This window comes from Anoplophora glabripennis, unplaced genomic scaffold, assembly GCF_000390285.2.
Source record: "Anoplophora glabripennis isolate ALB-LARVAE unplaced genomic scaffold, Agla_2.0 scaffold543, whole genome shotgun sequence".
Taxonomy (NCBI): Eukaryota; Metazoa; Arthropoda; class Insecta; order Coleoptera; family Cerambycidae; genus Anoplophora; species Anoplophora glabripennis.
This window is the reverse complement of record NW_019416617.1, coordinates 209,990-231,163: the sequence shown is the minus strand read 5'-3', so window position 1 is coordinate 231,163 and position 21,174 is coordinate 209,990. Positions and strand designations below refer to the sequence as shown.

Sequence of the window (21,174 nt, the reverse complement as noted above, 5' to 3'; positions counted from 1 at the left end):
CAGAATATAGGGGTTTGCATCCGGGGTTTCTCACTCCTGTATCGATAAATATGTACGGCATTACTGAAAAATATTTCTATATGATATTGTAAGTTTTATTATAGAAAGGCCGTACAGTAGTAAATAATTTGTATTAAGGAGAAAATAACGAGTGTTCAAATAAAAACGTGGTCAAGTTGGTTCTGAAAATTTGGACGTAGGGCGTAGCGTATAGCAAATGAACTTAAACGTCATCTGTCAAAGCGCTATATCGCCGCTATCAATTTGAATATTTTCGTTTTAAAAAGCGTTTAAAATGGTGTTTTCTCAAGAACAAAAAGTGTTTATCATAGAGTCCTACTTTAGAAATGGACGCAAGATTGGTGGAATATGGAAGTATTCTATTGAGGAATGTTTCATAGAATTTCACAATCAATTTCCCGGCGTTGTTGAGTACAAAATTTTTCAAAGTTCAGTTCAGCGTTGTGTTAATGTTTTTCGTGAAACGGGCAGTGTAACAAGAAAAGAAGGAAGCGGCCGACCTAAAAAGCGGACTGAAGAATTAAAAGAAAATGTCCAACAAATAATGGAAAATATGCCAAGAACTTCTGTACGTGTTTTATCACAAATGGTGGGAGTATCAGTCGGTACCTGCCACACAGTGTTAAAAAAAGATTTGCATTTGTTCTCCTATCGTTTAACTTGTCAGCAAGAACTTCATGAAGTTGATTTTCCGCGACGGGCTGTATTTTGTGAATGGTTTTTAAACAACTACGGTGAACTTCATAATATCACCTTTTTTTCTGATGAAGCCTGGTTTCATTTAAGTGGTTACCTAAACTCACAGAATATGAGAATGTGTTCTTCTGAAAAACCAGATAACTTTTTTGTCGAGGGCCCTCTACACGCTCAAAAAATTGGAGTTTGGTGTGCTCTCAATCGAAGGAGGATTTATGGACCTATTTTTTTTAATGGTACTCTTACTGCGCAAAGGTATAGAGAAGAAATTATCGCTCCTTTTGTTAACCAGCTGGAAGAAAACGAAATTACAAACTTTTACTTTCAACAGGATGGCGCAAGGGCACATACGGCAGGCGAGACGATGAATATGTTGAGGGAAGTTTTCCAAAATCGACTAATAAGTCTCAATGCTGAACATGAATTTCCACCGAGGTCATGTGATATTACGCCGTGTGATTTCTTTTTGTGGCCTTACCTTAAAAACACTATTTTTGAACTGCCTATTCCTGATTTAAACCATCTGCAGGCTCGACTTATAGACAAGATTCGTGAAATTAACAATACCCCGAGCATCTTAGAAAATGTCTTTAATTCTTTGAGGAACAGGTGTGAAAAGTGCTTGGAACAAGAAGGGGGACACTTTCCGCAGCTCCTTTAATTGTTTGTTATTGTTATCACGATTATTCTTTAAAATAAAGTTATATAGTCATTAACGTGCTCGTTGAGAAATGAGGTTAAGTTGGTCGCTATAAGCTACTCCCTACGTCCAATGTGTCAGAGCCAACTTCGACCACATTTTTATTTGAACGCTCGTTAGTAGTAAAAATAAAATCAATTCCTGCAAGTAATACTTATTTGCAAAAATATATTTCAAGCCATTTATAACCATTTTTTTTGTACGGCATTTGATTATTATTGTTGTCAGTATTAAGAAAATATATTAATGCCGTACAAAAATTTTTCACCGTGAAATCCCACTTTTCAGAGGGAAATTAATTTTTCCTATAGTAAGCACATGTTTCATTAAAAATATACGGCATGGCCAAAAATGGTTCAAATCACCCCCATACGCTACTTACAAATAGAGGGTTGCACCCTGTATTCCTAACCCCTGTATCAGCAAGTAAGTACGGCGTCGCTTAAAAATGTATCTATATATCGATCCGAAACTTGCAGTATAAATGCCGTACTGTAATAAATCACTAAAACCCGGGCTAAAATTTTCGGAAAATCTAAAATTTTCCTGGTTTCCGGTATTCCACCCCCCCTTGGTGGACAGGTTTAGCTTACCTGTACTAACAAGAATTAACGGCATAGTTTCTTGAAGTTATTGTTATATGTGGTAGTATGTGGTAGTATGTGGTAGTATTGATTTATAAGTAATTCATGCTGGGTCAAATGACCCTTTAATAATTTCCGATGGGCTTGTAGTCTATTACTCCAAGTACGGTTCCTAACTGGCCAAAGAAATTATTTGCTGTATAATCCTCGATATAATCCCGTGACAACTGACTATTATGAAGGAGAGTAAATGAACTCACTGCAGGAAGTCGTTCTGTTCAATCTATGAATGTACTTTATATTAGTCGAAAGTAAAACAAACGCAATAGTTTTTGAGATGGTAGCGATTTTTGTTTCGTTTAATAAAAACCGAGATATTGAAGAAAAATAAATGGCAACTCATTTTTTGCGACGAAAATTGTTTATAACATTTTTTTTAGTACCGCTTGTGAAATTAAATGCGTTGTTCTATAACATACTTCTAGCCCGTTTGTGAAAAAAGTGGCAGCAATTACGACGTTTTGGAAATTTTCATCCTGAAAAAAACACAGTTTCTGAAATTTTCACTATGGTTGGTGAAACGTTGTCTAAATATCTCCAAAATTTGAAAAATTCCGTCTTCAGCAGTTACATTGTGTCGCATTCTTAATAAAAAGAACTATACATTTCGCCAAGAAAGTGTTACACGAGAAATATTCTAACCACAGATTAAGAAATGTCTGTGAACGAAGTCACTCACACATCGAGTAGTCGAGTGGTCCTGATGCGGTTTTTTTAAATTCCAACGTTTTACTCATATCTAAAGTCAGACGTCAATAATAATTCTGCGGTAAATATTTGTCGAGGAGTTGTTTCCTTTTCCAAGTCCACGTGCCTCGATTAAAACCTAATTTAGATGCGTTTATGATTCACTTTTATATGAACACCTCTAATTATTCGCTCAATATATTCAACCGTAATCAATAATTGGCGTCATTATGTGGGATGCCACTATTTTTTTAGTAAATACGTACGTTGAAAATGTTTTCATGCATATTATACAATATTTCGTTATGCAGATTTTAGGTCATTTGGGCGTCTGTCTTAAGGGGAACGTATGCGTGAACGGTGAATTTATAGCAGTCTTCTGTCGAGAATTTTAAAAAATCTAAGCTAGTTAGAAACAATATCTCTTAACTGTATTAGTTATATAAGTTTTCTGTAGGGTATAAGACACTTTACAAGCTGATAGTACATTCGGAATAAAGAAAAAAAGCATATTTTTACTTCTTATGTTTATCATTACGTTTCTCGAACTTTACGCGCTGTTGAACGTAGAGAAATTTGCGCACGATACTACAAACATAATCACACCATGTAGAATGCTTTTATAAATATGTTAACACATAAATTAATCACAATTATTCCGTATTTTTTACAAAATTCTCGACAAAACTGCTAAGGCACATCCCGATGTTTACATGATATGTTTTTTCGCTGCGGAAAATTAAAGGAATCCTTGTATTTCAACATTTCTATAGTTTAGATGGATTTTCTTGTCCCATCATTGTCTTACTTATTTCTTCTCCATAAAACGCCAACTTTAAATTATTAAATTAACATCTGTAACATGTAATCTACTTCGCGGAACTGCGAGGTATTTTAGAGAAAAGTTTAATAAAGGCTTCATCAAAGAAGGCTTGGCACAAATACCATATTCACCGCAAATGACGAAGGTCTGTATAATTTTAAACATTTATGATCAAATTTAAAAAATGAAAGCAAAGCCTATAGGCAGTGGCGGCTCTTGCTTCCACGTCAGGAAGGGCGGAAGGTAAATTTAGGTACAAAGTGAAAAAAACAGTCAAATATAAAATGGGTAGTTTTATTGTACTATGGAAATATGGGGAAAATGTGCTTAACATTATTTTTTAATTTCTTCTGCTTTTGCCCAAAATAAACTTTACAATGATCTTTTCCATTAAACTTTGGTATTTCTCGCACCATTGATTTTTCAATAAATAGCAAGTGATGTTAGCCTTCCTTTCCAATCTAATTTCAAAACAATCTTTTAAAAAACACACGTAGTCTAGGAACGAAGAGGAAAATAGGGTGAAACCTCCGAATACTTTCGGATAGATCCGATTTTCATGAAAATTTGGAATTAAACTTATTTCATCCTGTAGATGAATAGTTATATATGTTTGTACGCGCTTCTTATCTTTAGAGGACGAAAACCACTCCTTATGCTAAAAAACTGAATAAATATAAGAATAGGTGTTATATAGATTAAAATCATATCTTAATATATAGAATAAATATAGTTTTATATTGTGGGTTATAATTTACGTTATTTTTATAAAATTTCAACGCTTAAGAACCACCCATAATGATAAAAATATAAAATTAATAGTTTCTTTGAACTTAAAATATTTTTATAGCGCATATATTATAAATACGAATCTTTTCAATAGTTTATGGTGTTGTAAATAATTTATTACAATATTTCAACCCTTAAAAAACTACCCCTAATAACAAAATATTAAAAAAAATTGTTTTTAACAGTTTGAAATGATTTGATAGTAAAAACAGAATAAATTAAATTCTTTTACCTGTTTATAATACAATTTATAATTTATCGCATTGTTTTAACCCTTAAAAATCACCTCCAATAACAAAATATAATCCAATAAACGATGCAAAATATATATTTTTTTTTCATAGGAACTTTCTCGCGATTTACTTTAATGGATAACCGAAATATTGATATGCTCCTAACATTAAAGCGGTAAAAGGTCCCGTTGTTTTTTTAACGGTAACTTCCTTAATTTTAAAGCTATTAAGGCGATCCAAAAACGATTTTACGGAAAATTTCGACAGATAAAAGTCCTGTAAAATAGAATATTTTTTAACGCGTTATTTTTGAGACTTTTGAGGATAAAGAGTTTGAAAAACAAACTTCTATCAGCGACATCTCTGTTAATTTTTATCCTACACAAATAAAAAAAAAACAAATTCTGTGAAATCTACACTTTTACTCCTGAATATTTTTCGAATCTTTTTTATTCTTACAGTTATTTTCAAAAATATGTAATTTTTTTGGAACTAAAATATTTTTTTTCAGTCAAAAAGTAATATTTTCTAAAATATTTATTCTAAACTTAAAATTAAACTTGTATAATGTGTTGTTAGCACATAAAAAATATAAATTGTAGAAGGATTACCTTTAATTTTAAATCTCGTGAAAAATTCCAGTTTTTGTTCTGATTTTTTTTTCCGAAATAGCGAATTAACAATTTATTTTGATCATAACTCTGTTAATATTTATGCTAATGACTTAAAATCAAGTTCATTTTAAAGATTTTTTAAAGTATGTACTTTAAAAAAATGTTCCGTGCATTTTTCTTGAAAAATAGAATTTCTTTTAATTGTTTTAAGTTACCTAAATGCACCCAATTTAATTTTTGGTGGACATGAAATTATCTTCAACCAGCCGTATCTCAGCACCTATTACACCTACATAAATTAAAAAACTCACTCTTTTTCTTTTTCTATAAGCTTCATTTTCTTCGTGATGTTTTTTTTCATAGAATGTCTATTTTCCGAGTTATTCGAGAAAAACTACTGAAAAATGTATTTTTTAATAAAAAATATACATTTTCAATCACCAATAACTCAGAAAACATTGACTTATCGAAAAATGTTTTTGCTTAAAATTGATTGCTTTATCGATTCCTTTTTTAATATTTTATTTTTCACCCCCTAGAAGGGGTAGCTTCCACCTCCTGGACAAAAGCGCTCATCGGCACTATATAACTTTTGTTTCTTGAGCTATTTTCTACTAACAGTTCAATCGGTTCTATCCGAAATCCGAATTCGAAGGGGAAACCCTTGGTTCCCTGGACTAACAAAAAATAATACGTATGTAACAAAATTTTACACAACACGTAAACGAGTTACATTTAATAACAAAAAAATAGCTATTATTTGGTTACGAACGGACTAAACACGGAGTCCAAAGTGCTTAGAAAATATGCGCTACTCCCACTCCGTCTTTCGCTGCGCGACAGTAACCATGACCACCGCTGTAAACACTTTACACATTTAGAGGCGAGCTACGAGGAGCCCATATATTCCGAGTTTTGCAAACGAGTTGAGTTAAATTGGCACAGTACAAATTTAACATTTCTTTTTTAATGTAAAATTTCTAGGGGGTGGCGCCCCAGAGCTCTCCGCACCAGCCGCCACTGCATATAGGACATATATGATAATACAGTCGAAAATAACGTAAAATTGTAACTTAGAATGGGCGTCATATTTACATTTTTAACACATTTTTAGTAATATTCATACCTCGCCGCTGGACAAGTTAGTGTAACTTCAAACAACGGCGCGCCTTAGTCGCAATGCATGCACACTTGGGAACTGCGGTATGCATTGTTGTCAAATCACATAATTTAAAGAAAAGTAAATTTTATTAAAAAGAAAATTTCCACACCACCCGCCTTTCAATAAAAGTGTAGCGGTACGCTACAATTACATTTAGTACCTGCCCCAATAAATATATTTTGCTTTCTGGGAATTTACCAGCCATATAAATCATACTTTGAAATATCCGAGGTTATCCTAAATAATGTATTTAGCAAATGAGATTAGAATAAGTAGGCTGTAAACATAAATTAGTTGTTGTTTATTAGGGTACATAAGCACAAACCGAGTAGGTAATGACCCGGATAAGTGTTAATTAGGATAAGGTAATAAAAGTAGGTACCTGGGGACAAGGATAAAAACCGAAAACATTTCGAGGCACGAACCAGAGGTCTTGAAGCCTAGTTCCTGCTCGATTGTGTCTCGTGTTACCAGCGAAATTAGTAGAATAAAGTTTTCCATGCTACTTAGAGTTTTCTCCTCACTTGAAGACCAAACCACTATAAATGTACCGCTCTTTCAACAGAAAACTCAATCAGTAATAAATAAATAACGAGAAATGAAATACACAAAATTAAATAAATAATATGTTCACTCACCTGATTTTTACGGCATATAACATACTTGAAATCCTGTGGCTAATCTTCGAGTACCTACTGGTACCAGGATCCTCTTCTATGGCATTTTTTTTTAAATTTTCATATTAGTATTCAGGGGAACATGTACCATTACCCCGAAAAAAACTTACCCCTCACTTAAAAAACATAAGTATTTGCACGAGCCTGTATAAAAAGTAACAACCATTTGTTGTGACAATAATTTTATTAGCAACCTAAACAGCAATTTGTGTGCCAAGCAAGTTACACAAATTTAATTTTTAAGTGAAAAATATACAGGGTGCCCCATTAAAAACAACTGTTAGCTCGGAGACATGGAATTTGTATTGTTCTATCTGGCACCCTGCATACGACGAGGAAAATCACCAAAAGCAACAAAAAAAAGCGATTTTTGTTGGAAACTTGACCCACCGCGGACCCCGCCTACGTGGGAAGGATCTCCTTCTCCATCTGGGTCAGCTGGATGTTCCTGTCGGTGTCAGAGGCCGGACCGGCGAACTCTCCAGTGCGCAGCCTGATCCTCAGGTCCAGACAACGGATGTCCGTCATCAGCGACTGGTTCTTGTTGGCCAGATCGCGGTCGATGATGACCTGCTGGTCCTCCAACGCGTTATAGGTGGCCTTGGCGCAGTTGATCTTGTCGATAAGGGCCTTGCGGGTATGCCGCAGCTGGGTCACCTCGTTTTTCAGCCCTTGCTCGGGCTCGTCGCGGGCCAGCTCGAAGCTGGGCCTGCGCGGAAAAGCAGCAATGTAATTTTTCTACCACCGCAAGTAAATTATATTTTATGAACTAGTTGACTATGGGCTAAATAAAAACACAAATACAAACGCGAAATACCATGAAGTACTACTCTTTGACACTTTATTCTTGATTTTTACAGCACATGACATACTTGAAATCTTGTGGCGAGTTCTGGTACCCTCTTTCAGAGCATTTAGAATTTCTGTGTTTATTTCTGTCCAACATTAGAGTATTGATGTTTCTTAAATGTTGAACCAATATTATAATAATTTTCTTATTCCATACTTATAGGTCAGGATAATCCATCTGGCATCGCCTTCTTGCAACAGCATCGTTCTTTTCTGACAAAAAGTAGGTTCTATCCATATTAGTTCTCTATTGAATCGTATACATGCTTTTTCGTAATATCACTAAAAAATTTGAAAATCTAAACACAAAAATGTACTGTACAGCATGAAAACACTGGAATCATTAACTTTATACACTGCACAAAGACAATTTACAAACTAAAATAAAAATTGGAACAGAAATAATATGGCAATTCGTTTTTTACCCGCTTACCACCCCATCGTATGATACCAAGTGCGATGTTAGCTGGCAGTAGCGGTTTTTCAGAGACGAAATTACGGAATTTTAACTGAACAAGGGAGGCTATCCCCCGTTGCCCTTAGTAAGCGTTCGGGACAAGATCGGACTCTGCTGAAACTTAAACTATTTAATTTTGTTGCTGTTTTGTTTGCTTTGGATGAATTTAATATGTCTAGCACCAACTGGCTGTTAAAGTGGCAACTGGCAACGCTGATAGTGCACTGATACAACTTACCGCGCTAATAACACGTACTATTACCCCTAAAAAACTGACGCCCCACTTAAATCATCACTTACATCACTCTTTCAAGTTCACTGACTGAATAAAAAAGGTCAGTGTTGTTGGAGTTTGAGTTCATTTCATTGCGATATTAAACAAGACATAAAACGCGAAAACAAAAAAGATTAAAATTAAAACAAGTTACGAAAAGAAACAAATTAAGCAATGTCGGATTCTATTAATAGAAAATCGCATTTAGATTATACAGAAGGTTGAATATTTTTAAAATCTCCGATCATCTAAGATAATTTCCAATTATAATATATGTTAATTGCGGAAAGTCCCCGTTAGTCGCGTTGAAAATTCCATTCGGATTGCGCTCTGAGTTCGGTACATTGACGCAAAAATGGAAAGTGATTTTGCCCATAATAGGAGTAGCGGTTACGTACTCGTAACAAAAAAAAAACATAAATGTGATCCAGAGCATTGCTGACAGTTCAAAAAATACAAAATTATTTTTAACACTGGCAGAACAATTAAAATGAGAAGCATAATTTCACGGCCGCGACATTCATTTTTTTTAATTGAAGGTTATCATTGCAACCTTCGTAGAAATTTTTACATTGCGTAACCTTCCTTCTGACGAAGTAGATCCCACAAAAAAATGCCACGTTACCTCTCCAGAGAGAATTGATGTAGTCCCTTTTGGGGTTCGTTCTTGGCCATTGGGAGGGTATTGGGGTGCGGATATATTTATATACAGGGTGGTGGACATTGTTTTGTACTTGTGCGTTTAAAAATTACTGAATTTCGCTTTTTGGTAAAAGTACCTAAATTATTTTTAATTACGGATGATTATTTGGATGACGTAAATCTTTGGGTACTTTAATTACATATTTTTCAAATTCATAATTTCATTAAATGTTAAGTTCCTGTTTTAAGAGATTCATAATTACTAAAGTTCGAGCTAAAATTTAAGCACAACACTAGCTTCGCACTACAAAATCGATACATTTTATTTTATTACTACTAAATTACTAAATTTACTAAATGTTTCACAATAATAGTTGTTTACATTTTTTCCGTAGGACAAGTCTGCCGTCTGCACACGTGGTATGCATCAGCTGTGTAGCGTTAGGTTAAGCGCTGTTGTCACGTTGTAATGAAACTCCCCAATATTAATACTCGCTGTATTTTGAAAACTGTTAATCTTACACCCCTGTAATATATAACTTTTTTGTTGGCAGTCAAAATTCTTACACCCTGTATGGATGAAGGAATATTATAGGAATATACAATATTATTATTTTATTGGCTGATAGAATTTTAAATTTTGAAAATTCAATTATTTTAAATAAATTTTATAAATTATCTTTAAGTGATATATTATTTCCTTGATTTCTGAAGTGGTGATAATTTCTAAATGGGTTATGTCGTTAGAGGACAGACTCGTTCTCTGAATATCTCTAATGCTTTCCAGTAATTTATATAAGAGGAAAATGTTGTATTAAATTAATAATTCTTGATTAAATTTGCTATTTATTTTCGATAAGGCTACGAGAGAAGTATTTATATTTTGCTGTACTATTTTTAAGCCAGTGGCGTATCGATTGGTGATATGGTTTGCGAATTATGCGTATTCGTCCATTTATTTTACTATATTGTTTTGGTTAGAAAACAAGTGATGAAGATTATTGTTAATATCTCTTAAATCACCTTGATCTAAATTACCTGTGACGTACCTGATCGCTGATCCTAATATGTTTAAAGCTCGGCTTTCGCGAAAATTTAATTTCTTTACTTGTTCTCCGATTTGCACACAATTATCTTCTAAAACGTTTACTAGCGATAGTGTAGAATCGTTTTGTCTCACGCTATTGTTAAATAATAATGGTACATGCCTTAATAAATATTGCCTCTAAGTCTTTATCGTGAAAATAAACACCGTACAGGTATTTGGAATCGACTATTTCCTTAAGGGTATTCTTTTAAAACGTTGTCCATAACTCTTTGAAATGGATGGCGCGTTACGCAATCCGAAAGGCATTCTGACATATTCGTAGTGTCCGTGATTGACCGAAAAAGTAGTTTCTTCTATACTTGCTTTAGACATTTCGATCTGGTGGAAGCCTTGTGCTAAGTCTAGAGTATTTCCCTAAGTTATCTAGTACTTCGTCAATTCGTGGGAGAGGGTATTTGTCTTCGATTGTTTTGCCAACACAGACAAACAAACCATCTTCCGGGGTTTGTATGAGCGGAACTTTATTCCGGAGGCCCAAACAAAATTCCGCAGCAATTTCACTCTTTCATGTAATTAGGGCGTCGTCCTTTAAATTTCCCAACACAATTCTAGACCCACAGAACAAAGAAGAAACTGCTCCCTTTTAATATGGTTGACTTATTCAAGGTCGAGATTCTTTATCACTTTAAAACTTATTTAATAAAAAAAATAGATGTGCTTAGGTACCGATTTAGTAAGGCGTTCTGCTGCCGTATCAAAAAATTAACTAAGCAAATAATATTTTTTGGGGGTTTTACCAGAAATTATTCGCTTATCTCATAAGTGTAAAAATAAACTCGCCCACTCATAGCGATAGCGACAGTCTTAGCTGTCCAGTAATGACTCAAACTACTGGTGTTTTACTGTTTTACTTTTCGTAAGGACAGAAATCCCCACAATTTTTGTCAATGCGGGTTTTAGAAAAGCGGCGTTATCAAAGCGTTGGCTCGTAACAACTCAGGCTGAACGTGAAGATAAACTTGTTTTCTGCCTGCCGTTGGGTTTTCCGAGAAATTTACAGCAATTATCTCGAATAAATACTACATTTTTCTTTTAGCGTCGTTTACAAATGAACCACAAGGCACAACATTAATTGTGATTACATTTTACTAATGTTGGCATGAGAAATGGTTGTTTGTTGTAATTAAGATTGCGTTTATAAAAGTGATATATTTTTTTCAATGATTATACAGGTCGTATATAAACTGTAAACAAGCCAATCGGTGCTTGGCATATTAAATTAATCCAAAATAAACAAAACGGCAAAAAAATTAAGCCGTGAATAGTTTAAATTTAAGCAGAATCCGATCGTGTTCCGAACGATTACGAAGGGCAACGAGGGATAGCCTGAAAAGTCGCTATTGCTTATCGACTTCACACTTGGTGAAATATAACTGGATGGTGAAAGGGTAACAAAACCGACACGTTAATTGGTGAATATCACCGTTTCATTTGGCCACATTTTTATTTTTGTTTGTAAAGCGTCTTTGTATAGCGTAAGTAAATAACCTTGTAAAGTTTTTATTTCAGTATTTAGTGACGGTACAGTGTATGTTTGTGTTTTCACTTTCAACAAGAAGAGTTGATATGGTTAGAGCCCACTTTTTGTCAGGAGAAAACGATGCTGTTGCAAGAAGATACGAGCGAAATGAGATGGCTTATTTCAAAGTGTAATAAATTTTAAACGCGATAGAAGGGGAAGTCCGAAGATTGGCCACAAAATTTCAAGTACGTCATATGCTATAAAAATCAGGTCTTCTCTTACCTGTACGAACGGTTCTCGAGCCTGGTCTCGGCCAGCTTCAGAGCGTCGGTTTTGGCCAGCAGCGCGTCCTCCAACGTCTGTATCTCCTTAATGACCTTGCTCATCTCCTCGCGCATCTTCAGCTGCTGCCACTCGATCTCGTTGCGCGCCTTCTGCGTCTCGTAGATGCGCTTCCGCAGCGTGAAGTCGACGCGGTCGCGCTGCGCCAGCATGTCGTTGCGCGCGCGCTCGCGCACCACGAACAGCGACTCGCGCAGCTTCAGCGTGTCGGCCAGCTCGTTGTCGCCCAGCTGCTTGATGTACTGCGAGTGCTCCAGCCAGGACTCGTAGGGAATCGAGCTGGAAAGGTCGTTCGTCTTAATCTTGAACGAACCAGAGTTGTTGCTTGACACACTTACCCTTTGACGGTTCGAAGGGAGTCGGTTTTAAAAGTGATGTTGGCGCAGTTCTTATCCAGATTCAGCTGGTCCCTGTCAATTTCCAGGGCCTCGCTTTTGTCGTTGATTTCCAGGTTGAGTTTAAATTTTACCTCTTCCAGTTTGTTCAGCTTCTCCCAAACCGCCTGGCACCTTTCCACTAATAACTTCTTGACGGTCTCCACCACGCACAGCTCCTACACGTGGACAAAATAATGTTCGTACAGGGTGTTTATGATGAAATACATAAAAATCAACGGACGGTTTATTAATTTTTAATGCAAAATACCAAGTCAAGCTCATAAAACAAAATAAATAAAAATACACTACAATAAGCTATAAATAATTGCAGAGCAAAATCACGGAAGAAACGCAGAAATATTTAACTGGAGCAAGCTATTTTTTTATTTAGTTTTCACGTGAGTCCAATATGATTTTCGACGCGATACAGCGTTGCCGATTGGCCTACCTTTTTCAGTTCCATATCCCCGTCGTCGTAAGTCAGTTCTGCGCCCTGTCTGCAGTCTCTCATTGAAATACATTCCGATATTACGCTCAACGGAATGCCTAAGGCGTCGAGTTCCCTCTCGGTGCTGAATTTTTCGTCTTTCAGCAGGTTCATCTCCCTGTTGATCCTGTCCATCAGCGCCATTAATGTCTGCGATAATATTTATTCGGATAAGTATTATACGAGGTCTGTTCAGAAAATAACCGAACTTTTTGAATGGAGATATTCAGTGATATGCGATTGGCAGCACTGCGTTGCGCAGAACCTCCTCTGTAGCCACACGTTCGGGGATTGTTGATATCTTGTTTAGTTTTCGTGATATTGCTATTTGACAGAGCTGGGTAATTACTTGTAATTTTAAAATAGTTACAATTACAAATTACTTTTAAAAAAAAGGAACTAATTACAATTACAAAGTATATTCTTTAAAAAAGGAATTATATTAATTTAATTACAGTTACATGGAAAATGGATTTAGTAATTACTTTTCTAATTACTTTTATGATAAAGTAAATTATAGTGACCAAACAGAGAAAAAGGAAAAAGTTAAGTCAAAAATTGTAATTAAAATTGTTGTGTAATATAGCGTTTTATTATTTATTAGAATTGATACTAAAATGAAAAGATTATTCTGATTCATTTTCTGATATAGAATTTTTATATTTTTATTCCTAATCTAATAATTTAAACTAGTTCAGTTCATACTATAATTTTATATTATTGGTCAGGTAATTAATTCAACCCGATGCTCTTTTTTTTGGTTGTTAATACATTTGCAAAATATAGAATACAGTAGTTTTGGGTAGACTGGAAAGCAATAATTATTATTTAAAAAATTACGAATCGAACAAGTACGAGTGAAAGGCTGAGTAACCGAACCAGAAGTTTTCTCAACTCAAAATAAGAGCAGTAACACATAGATACATAATATATATTTTTATAAAACTTGATGCTATAGACAACATTTTTTTACTTCGTATATTTTCTAAATTAATAATAATTATAATAAAATAAAATGTACTCTGTTAATTCTGACGTTCATTCACCAAATCACTTTTTATTGTTCACGCGGCACAAGGCTTTCCTCAAATGAAATAATAGAAGTCTGCAAGTCTGTACGCAATTACGCAATACGCATGATCTTAAAAGTAATTATAATTATTAGAAAAAGTAATTGTAATTGGAAAAAGTATTTGTACTTATAGAAGTAATTTGTAATTCGATAGTTCAAATAATATAATTACAAATTACAATTCCTATAACAATTTTGCTGCAATTACAATTCCAAATTACTTTAATAAAAAAAAAGTACTTAAATACAATTAAAATTACAGGAAAAAAAAGGGAATTGTAATTGCTAATTACTTTTTCACCAGTAATTACCCAGCTCTGCTATTTGAGAGCAAGTGTTAGTGACGATTTTTGAAACTTCCGATTTTTTGGAACGAATGGATTCGCAAAGGATCTCCACGCCCATAATAATGTAAAAAATTAATAATAAAGTTCGATTATTTACTGAACAGACTTCGTATATTATATATTTTTGCCGTGACTTTTTTCAGTTAACTGAATTTCGATTAATTTTTTTGTAGGTAAAAATCGGTAAAAATTATTTAAAACATATCTAACATTAAAAAGTGACACACTGTACTTATAATTTTCTATGAATTCCATAATCGTAATTTAAAAAATATGTATTATTGTTCTGAATATGAATAAAAGAATAATCGCATGAGGTAAATCTTTGCGAGGTGAATCACAATAATTTATAATTTTTATGACGTTTTCTCAATATTATTTACGGATTGAGTAACATGCAGGTAGTAACTTATATAATAAAATAATAATTTACAGACACGCTATTATCGTATTTTCAATTTACGTAGACTGAATAATATTACATTTTATAATTAATCAGTAAAATGAGAAAAAAATGGTGATTCATTAGTACGTTTATATTGAGAAGAAGAAGAACACCTACAATAAAAATGTAAATTTATAAGGGTTTTTATAAATTGTGGTGTATAATTTTAAATACTTATATGATACAAAATAATAAGTACAAACAGAACATTCGAAATTCCCGCTGCAGTTATTTAATTCACGGATTATTGAAGTAGGTGGCGCCGCATGCCGACGAACTGTCACAGTCGTTGCCAACTCTTAGCAGAGAAATTGTACTTTTATACTTAAAATTATACGGTAAAATTGAAATATTATTTATATATTATTTATTAATAACAGATACCTACGTACTTTGTTACGTTTATCTCCTCTCCTTTGAACATTTTTAACGTCTTACCTGTTTCCACCTGTCGAGTTCGAGTATCCTGTCCGATAATCGGACGTTATTGTGGTACGTATCCCATTCCGTCTGGACCTTGGTCTCGTTGCGCAGCTGTCTCGATTCATGGCGCAGCCTGAAGGCGTCATTGCGCCGCGTGTCATTTGTCTGCTGGTTCTGCCACTGGCTGGCGTACCAGTCGGCCAGGGAGGAATGAGCAATGGGCTTTTCGAACGTTACAACCGACATTTTTCACCTGAAACAATAATAATTGAAAATAAGCAATACTGTAGGTCTCAATCGTACATTGCACTGAACAATACTAGAGACGTAGGTGATATAATCTAGAAGGCATTTTATATAAAGATTACAATATTTAGGAAACACCTTGTATATTATATAGAGATAGTTATAATTAGAGATCGGAAATGTTAGGGCAGGTGCAATGTGGTACAAGGTAGCTGTAGGGTTATCTTTTGTGTAATTTTATTCAATCTATCTAGAATAGTTGATATTTTTAATAGATGCTATTTTTACTAATGGTGGTGAAGCATCAACTACTTCACATTTTAGTAATTCCACTATCCGCGTCATTGTACAATAAAATGTACATGTCTGCCTCTGATTTGAACCTTCGCATCGATCAATTTATTCTATACGTATCTAGCGGCACCCTAATGCCAGCCCCGTCGGCCTGGCGTGCAGGTGAACGCAGATTACTATAGTTTATTTATTTGATTGTCGCCACAAAGTTTCCGATGCCCAGTTATGATACCTGTTATGCCTAATAATAGTTTGTGTCATGAGAGACACGGATACTCGTTTTCTGAAAAAAATGTGTTACGTAAGTACAAATTAAAGACGTATTTCTTGATCGACGTTAACAACTTATGCATATTCTCATATCATTTCATGTTTTACAAAAAAAAGCCGACAAGAATAATAATTTTATAAATATGCAAGTAGCTGTTAGGTGGCTATTTTAGTGATGCATGTATTGAGATCTTGGAAACTACGAGATATAAAAAATGGGAAAAGAGTTAGATGTTAGATCATTCTGTTGACATAATGACACTTGGCTGTTCAGGTTTTCCAGGCATTAAAAAAGAGAGATATTTATTTTTTTAAACTGTGTAAACTTGATTAACTTTTCAACAAAAAATTTCACTCTGAATTCATTTTTGAAGCTTTTCCACGTAAGATTACGAAAATTCGAGTTTTCTATTCAAAATATCTCGAAAACCAGAACAGTTATTCGAGACATCCTGTATATTTTCTAAAACAAATATTCTACTTTCTACAGATACTAACTATTTATATCGATTCTATCTGCAGAATTTAATAAATTGAGTTTAACTCACCAAAATAATAAAAGGAGCAAGCAGTACCTAATCGTCAACTTTTGACAAAATAATATTGACTAAACTGAAGGGTGATAATCCATAGAAACGGTAGTCTACAGTTGTTTATACCGTAGAGTCCCTATCTTCTGGAATACCTTTTCGCTATTTTGGCATGTGAACTGATAATTTAAGCCATATAATTAGAATTTCGGCTACGAGGATAAAAAACGTTGAAATTTAGGAAATATAAATGAGCAAGCAGAACAGATACAATTTTTTGCACGCGTGAATATTTTTCTGGATTTCCTATTTATTAACAGTGTTTATAGTTATTTTGCGCTTAATACTTAACTAGGTTATATGAACTTTAATACATTTACTGAAAAACGATTAGATTAATGAAAATTCATAAATAATAAAAATAGGCGCCATAGTTAGGCAAAATAATATATTGATATCTGTATTTTGGGTTGCATAACATCTAAAGCAAAGATACTTGTAAGTGCTGAATCAAACTGCAATAACTACTAGGGAAATTTCGATGTTCCAGATCAGAAAAGTTAACACACTTTTAATTAACATCAAAATTTGTTATCGACTGTCTTCTAAAAAACGCGGTAGGCTGTAACTTCGCCATGTCTGATCTGATTTTAAAAAACAAAAGATTATTTACTATCTTTTTGTTTCAACGCCTGCCTTTCAATTTTTTAAAATGGAATATTTATTTTTTATTTTATGACAACTTAATTTTTGCTAAAAATGTACGAGAAAAAAGCTTTTTCAGATATTTTAAGTTACGTCACAGTTAAGTACAGTAAAATAGGAATTTTTTATGGGTTGTATCTGCAAGTTTCCTGGAGAGAAATGCCTTGCGAAAAATATCTCAGACATTTTTGTACTGTGTATTCTGATACTGGGTGTTAACGAAGCAGGAAATTATTTTTAAGGAATTTTATTAAAAAGGCAATTTTCATTGTATTCACAATTTCACATAAAATATATTCAGGAATTAATAACATACCTTTTATAAAAAAAATTGTACAAAGGATAGTTTACAGAACATCGTGTTAACCGACTTTAATCTTACATATAAAAGATTAAAAATTAATTTACTTTAATTCAAATTAATTATAATGTATAACGTACAAGTAAAAAAAATACTGAAGGCTATAAACAATTAAACGTGATATTCCCTTCGTGGAAATCGTACTTGAATTCATAATTAATGTTTTTCATAACTTTATTAGGGAAAAGGTAAACGCCTTGGCGAGTGTACATGTCCCAACTAATTTTTTGCCCTATTACGACTGGAGCAATGGGACCAGTCGTAACTGCGTGTTTTGGCGAACCGTCCATATCCCAGTCCACCCACAGTGCAATGCCATTGCAACCCATCTCTCTACAAAAAAAATCTAAAGTAATTTAACCAGTTTCACCATTTTATACTTCCTTTTTTTTAACTTTAAGTCAGCTAGGTAACATATCTTTTCATATTTTTTATTTTTGTAGCGAAAAATCTTAAAAACATTTATTCAGTTTTAGAAAAGTGACAATATAAATAACTCGATAAAAAATTTATAGGGACGTTGAATAAGGTCTCGCTGTTTCCAACAGATGACGTTACCAGAACTTTTTTTTTTCATAGTGTTTAACCTGTCAAGTTTCGTGTTGAAAAAAGAGTATTTGTGAGGGTATTTCACTGCATTCATTTATTCAAAAGAAATCTGTAGCTGAAGCGCACAGAATTCCTGTTGGGACTTACTCGACCATGCTCTGTCGGAAATGGGTCGACTTTTGAATGTTCTCAAAAGACGTTTTTCCAACATGGAACTAAAATGCTACGAGAAAAATGGGAGAAAGTAATGGCTAGTGTTGGACAACACTTTTAGAGGCACGTTTTTTTACATATTTTTTTAAATACAGGATTAATTTTCATGAAAAAACAGCGAGAAATTATTCAACATCCTGAGAATATTGTTTTATTTTAAATTCTGGAAATATTAACTGAAAAAAATATATGTATAATGAATTCTCTATTTATTAAAAGTGAAGTGAAGTTGATACTACTGAAGAAGTCTAGAAGGATTAAGGCATGATCTTCCCATTACAGTAAAAGATATTAATGAAACATACGTCTGCAAATAAAACGTTCCCTTCAGCTCAAGCAACGATTCCGGTGTGTTCACCAGGTCTATCTCTGCAATCACCATTTCCTCGCTCAGAGCCGTCCCGGGGTATTCCCAAAGAGGCTGAGCTTCAACTTTGTCATCGCTGATATTACTCGACGCCTAAAAGCAAATTCTTGGTCATAAAAATTCAAACGTAAACTCCTACATTTACCCCAATGAGACGATCAAAGTCCTCCATCGGGAAGCCCTCGCATGTTCCGAGAGGCGAACGTATCTTGTATAAATCGGTAAAGTGAACGGCGACCCCCTTTAACACGGCCTTCTTCGGAAAAATCTGAGCATCCGGGAGGATAAATTTTCTAATGCTTTTCAACAGATATAAAAGTAACAAGTTGTCCCATGGTAGAATACTGCTCATGAAGTAGGGTTCGCTTATGACGACGTTCACTTTACTCAAATCCACTTCATTCAAAACATCGAGATTAGATATAACTTCTACGTTTTTTATATTGTTGTGCCTTATAAATTCTTCCACAATTCTCCTGGATATCTGATTCGTTTCCGTTACAAACACTTTCTTTGCTAGTTTCGCAGAAGATAAACCAAAATAGAAACCTTCCGTAAGGATTAACACGGTGCTGTCGCTGTTAATATGAGTTTCGAACAGAGACGCATATTTTTTGTTCCTCCTGGGGTCATTGACCTGACCCACTCTTGTACGTGAAAAACAACTGTGCACTCCGCACGTGCAAACCGGGTTCATATAATGTCCCTCACTTAAACGCAAATTCTCAGTTAAATTAAACCAAAGGGAATACTCGTCGTGACAGCTTATCAGATGCACTTCTTGGCCTTTCTTCACTCTTACCTCATTGGGGAGATAATAGACGGCTTGCATCCAGTGATCACGCCAAGGTATTTCCGCGTTTTTGTCATTTTTTGTATCTGGATGAGCCCAGCGAGGGGCACAGCTTAATGTTATCTTACCTTCCGTATCCATTTGCAGCTCCCACCACATAAAAACAGCCTGAGCCGTACCATCATGTTCCGATTTAACAGTATTGATGGTGAATCTGTCGAAAACGAATGGTGTCTTGCCCGACCAATCGAATCTAAGCACGGGTATGGGGGAAATTATTGTGTTAAAAGAGTGGGTCGGTAATTGACTGAGTTGAATATCGTGAACTGCGGCCGTTCCCGGACAAGTCTTAATAGATTTTGGTATAGACACCAACAGTTCTCCGTCGTTATTAAAAATATTTTTCACTTTATTCCAATTCTGTGCTAGAGGGCACTCCACAACTTGCGCATAAATCGTAGCCGAATCCGGCACGACTATCGAATCTTCTTCCAAAAGGTGTTTATGTGCATGACTAAATGTAGACAAAGCTCCTTCGCCTATGAGCTCCGAATCAAAAACTTCTGTAACCAAAATATTACACTTTTGTTTTAAGTCCCCTTCCTCGCCGACAGTCAGCTTTGTCGATCTTTTCGGAATGATCTTAATTTGATCTTGGAATCCGTTCCGTGAAATTATCTTCTTAGCGCACTCGCTCATAGGATTAAAAGCTTCGCAGGCAACGACTAAATCGGCACCGTTTCTAGCAGCCATCATAGACAGTAAACCGGTGCCAGTTCCGATATCTAGAACATTAGCTTTCCTTCCTTTCGAGTGCATGTTTTTAATGGCTGAGATCAGAGCTTGCTCGTATTTCTCGTTTCGCTCCTTATCATGTAGCATGTCGGCAAAAGCGGCTCTGGCTACTTCTTGATGATAATCGTAGTCTTCATTTTGCAAAATCCAGTCATTGGATCCAGTCATAGGATTGATTTTCTGAATGAACACACTCATATTTAAGACTTCGCTTCTAATATAACTTAATGCATTACAGAAATATTTTCCGTACATGCAGAAATTGAAAAGTGTGCTGAATAAAGGGTTATGTTAGGTTATGTTTACATCAAGGTTTCTTGACATTTCAAAGCTCGCTTTGTAATACTGGTTGCATATATTTAAGGATAAATTTGTTTATATTTTAATGGTTAAAAATACAGCCTGTTTTCTGATATTTTTCTGTATTTAATCTAGCGTAAGATTGTTCAGTTGAAATGTATGTAGAAATTGATAAGCATTTACATTGCAAATTTTATAAATAACTACCTGTCTACATATCTACCTATAAATCTTGATTGAAAACTTATTTCCTTTAAAACAACCGTGACCAAAATTTCATTCTTATCTTCATCCACTAATTTCGATTATACCAATATGAATTGTGTATGTAATTGAATAAATTAAATACTATAAATTAATAAATAAAGAAACATTTTCTAACACAACAATTTGTTTTCAAGATTTTGCCAGGTAATACCT

The 21,174-nt window shown here is 34.4% G+C and overlaps 2 protein-coding genes across 2 annotated transcripts; both read right to left on the bottom strand.

The window, feature by feature from the left end:
* Positions 1-7,448: 7,448 nt before the first annotated feature.
* On the bottom strand, positions 7,449-15,577 carry LOC108914430 (tektin-B1). Its single transcript, XM_018720245.1, has 5 exons — positions 15,347-15,577; positions 13,006-13,194; positions 12,519-12,733; positions 12,121-12,459; positions 7,449-7,755 (listed from the first exon to the last, which is right to left on the bottom strand). Exons 1-5 carry the CDS (start codon positions 15,575-15,577, stop codon positions 7,449-7,451), a joined length of 1,281 nt encoding a protein of 426 aa, XP_018575761.1.
* A 2,073-nt stretch (positions 15,578-17,650) lies between these two features.
* LOC108914423 (protein arginine N-methyltransferase 7) lies at positions 17,651-20,732 on the bottom strand. The gene is made up of 3 exons (XM_018720237.1): positions 19,012-20,732; positions 18,805-18,959; positions 17,651-18,070 (listed from the first exon to the last, which is right to left on the bottom strand). The coding sequence occupies exons 1-3, from the start codon at positions 20,707-20,709 to the stop codon at positions 17,839-17,841; spliced, it is 2,085 nt and encodes a 694-aa protein (XP_018575753.1). The 5' UTR covers positions 20,710-20,732; the 3' UTR covers positions 17,651-17,838.
* Between the last annotated feature and the right edge of the window lie 442 nt (positions 20,733-21,174).

Excerpts from the sequence above, each read along its gene's own strand:
- LOC108914430 (XM_018720245.1), bottom strand. The coding sequence starts at position 15,577 with ATGTCGGTTGTAACGTTCGAAAAGCCCATTGCTCATTCCTCCCTGGCC. Across the intron at positions 12,734-13,005 it reads GGGATATGGAACTGAAAAAG|GAGCTGTGCGTGGTGGAGAC; the intron begins GTAGGCCAATCG and ends GTCCACGTGTAG. Across the intron at positions 12,460-12,518 it reads TCCCTTCGAACCGTCAAAGG|CTCGATTCCCTACGAGTCCT; the intron begins GTAAGTGTGTCA and ends CGACCTTTCCAG.
- LOC108914423 (XM_018720237.1), bottom strand. The coding sequence starts at position 20,709 with ATGTACGGAAAATATTTCTGTAATGCATTAAGTTATATTAGAAGCGAA. Across the intron at positions 18,960-19,011 it reads ACTTTGATCGTCTCATTGGG|GCGTCGAGTAATATCAGCGA; the intron begins GTAAATGTAGGA and ends ATTTGCTTTTAG. Across the intron at positions 18,071-18,804 it reads GGAACGTTTTATTTGCAGAC|AGAGATGGGTTGCAATGGCA; the intron begins GTATGTTTCATT and ends TTTTTTTTGTAG.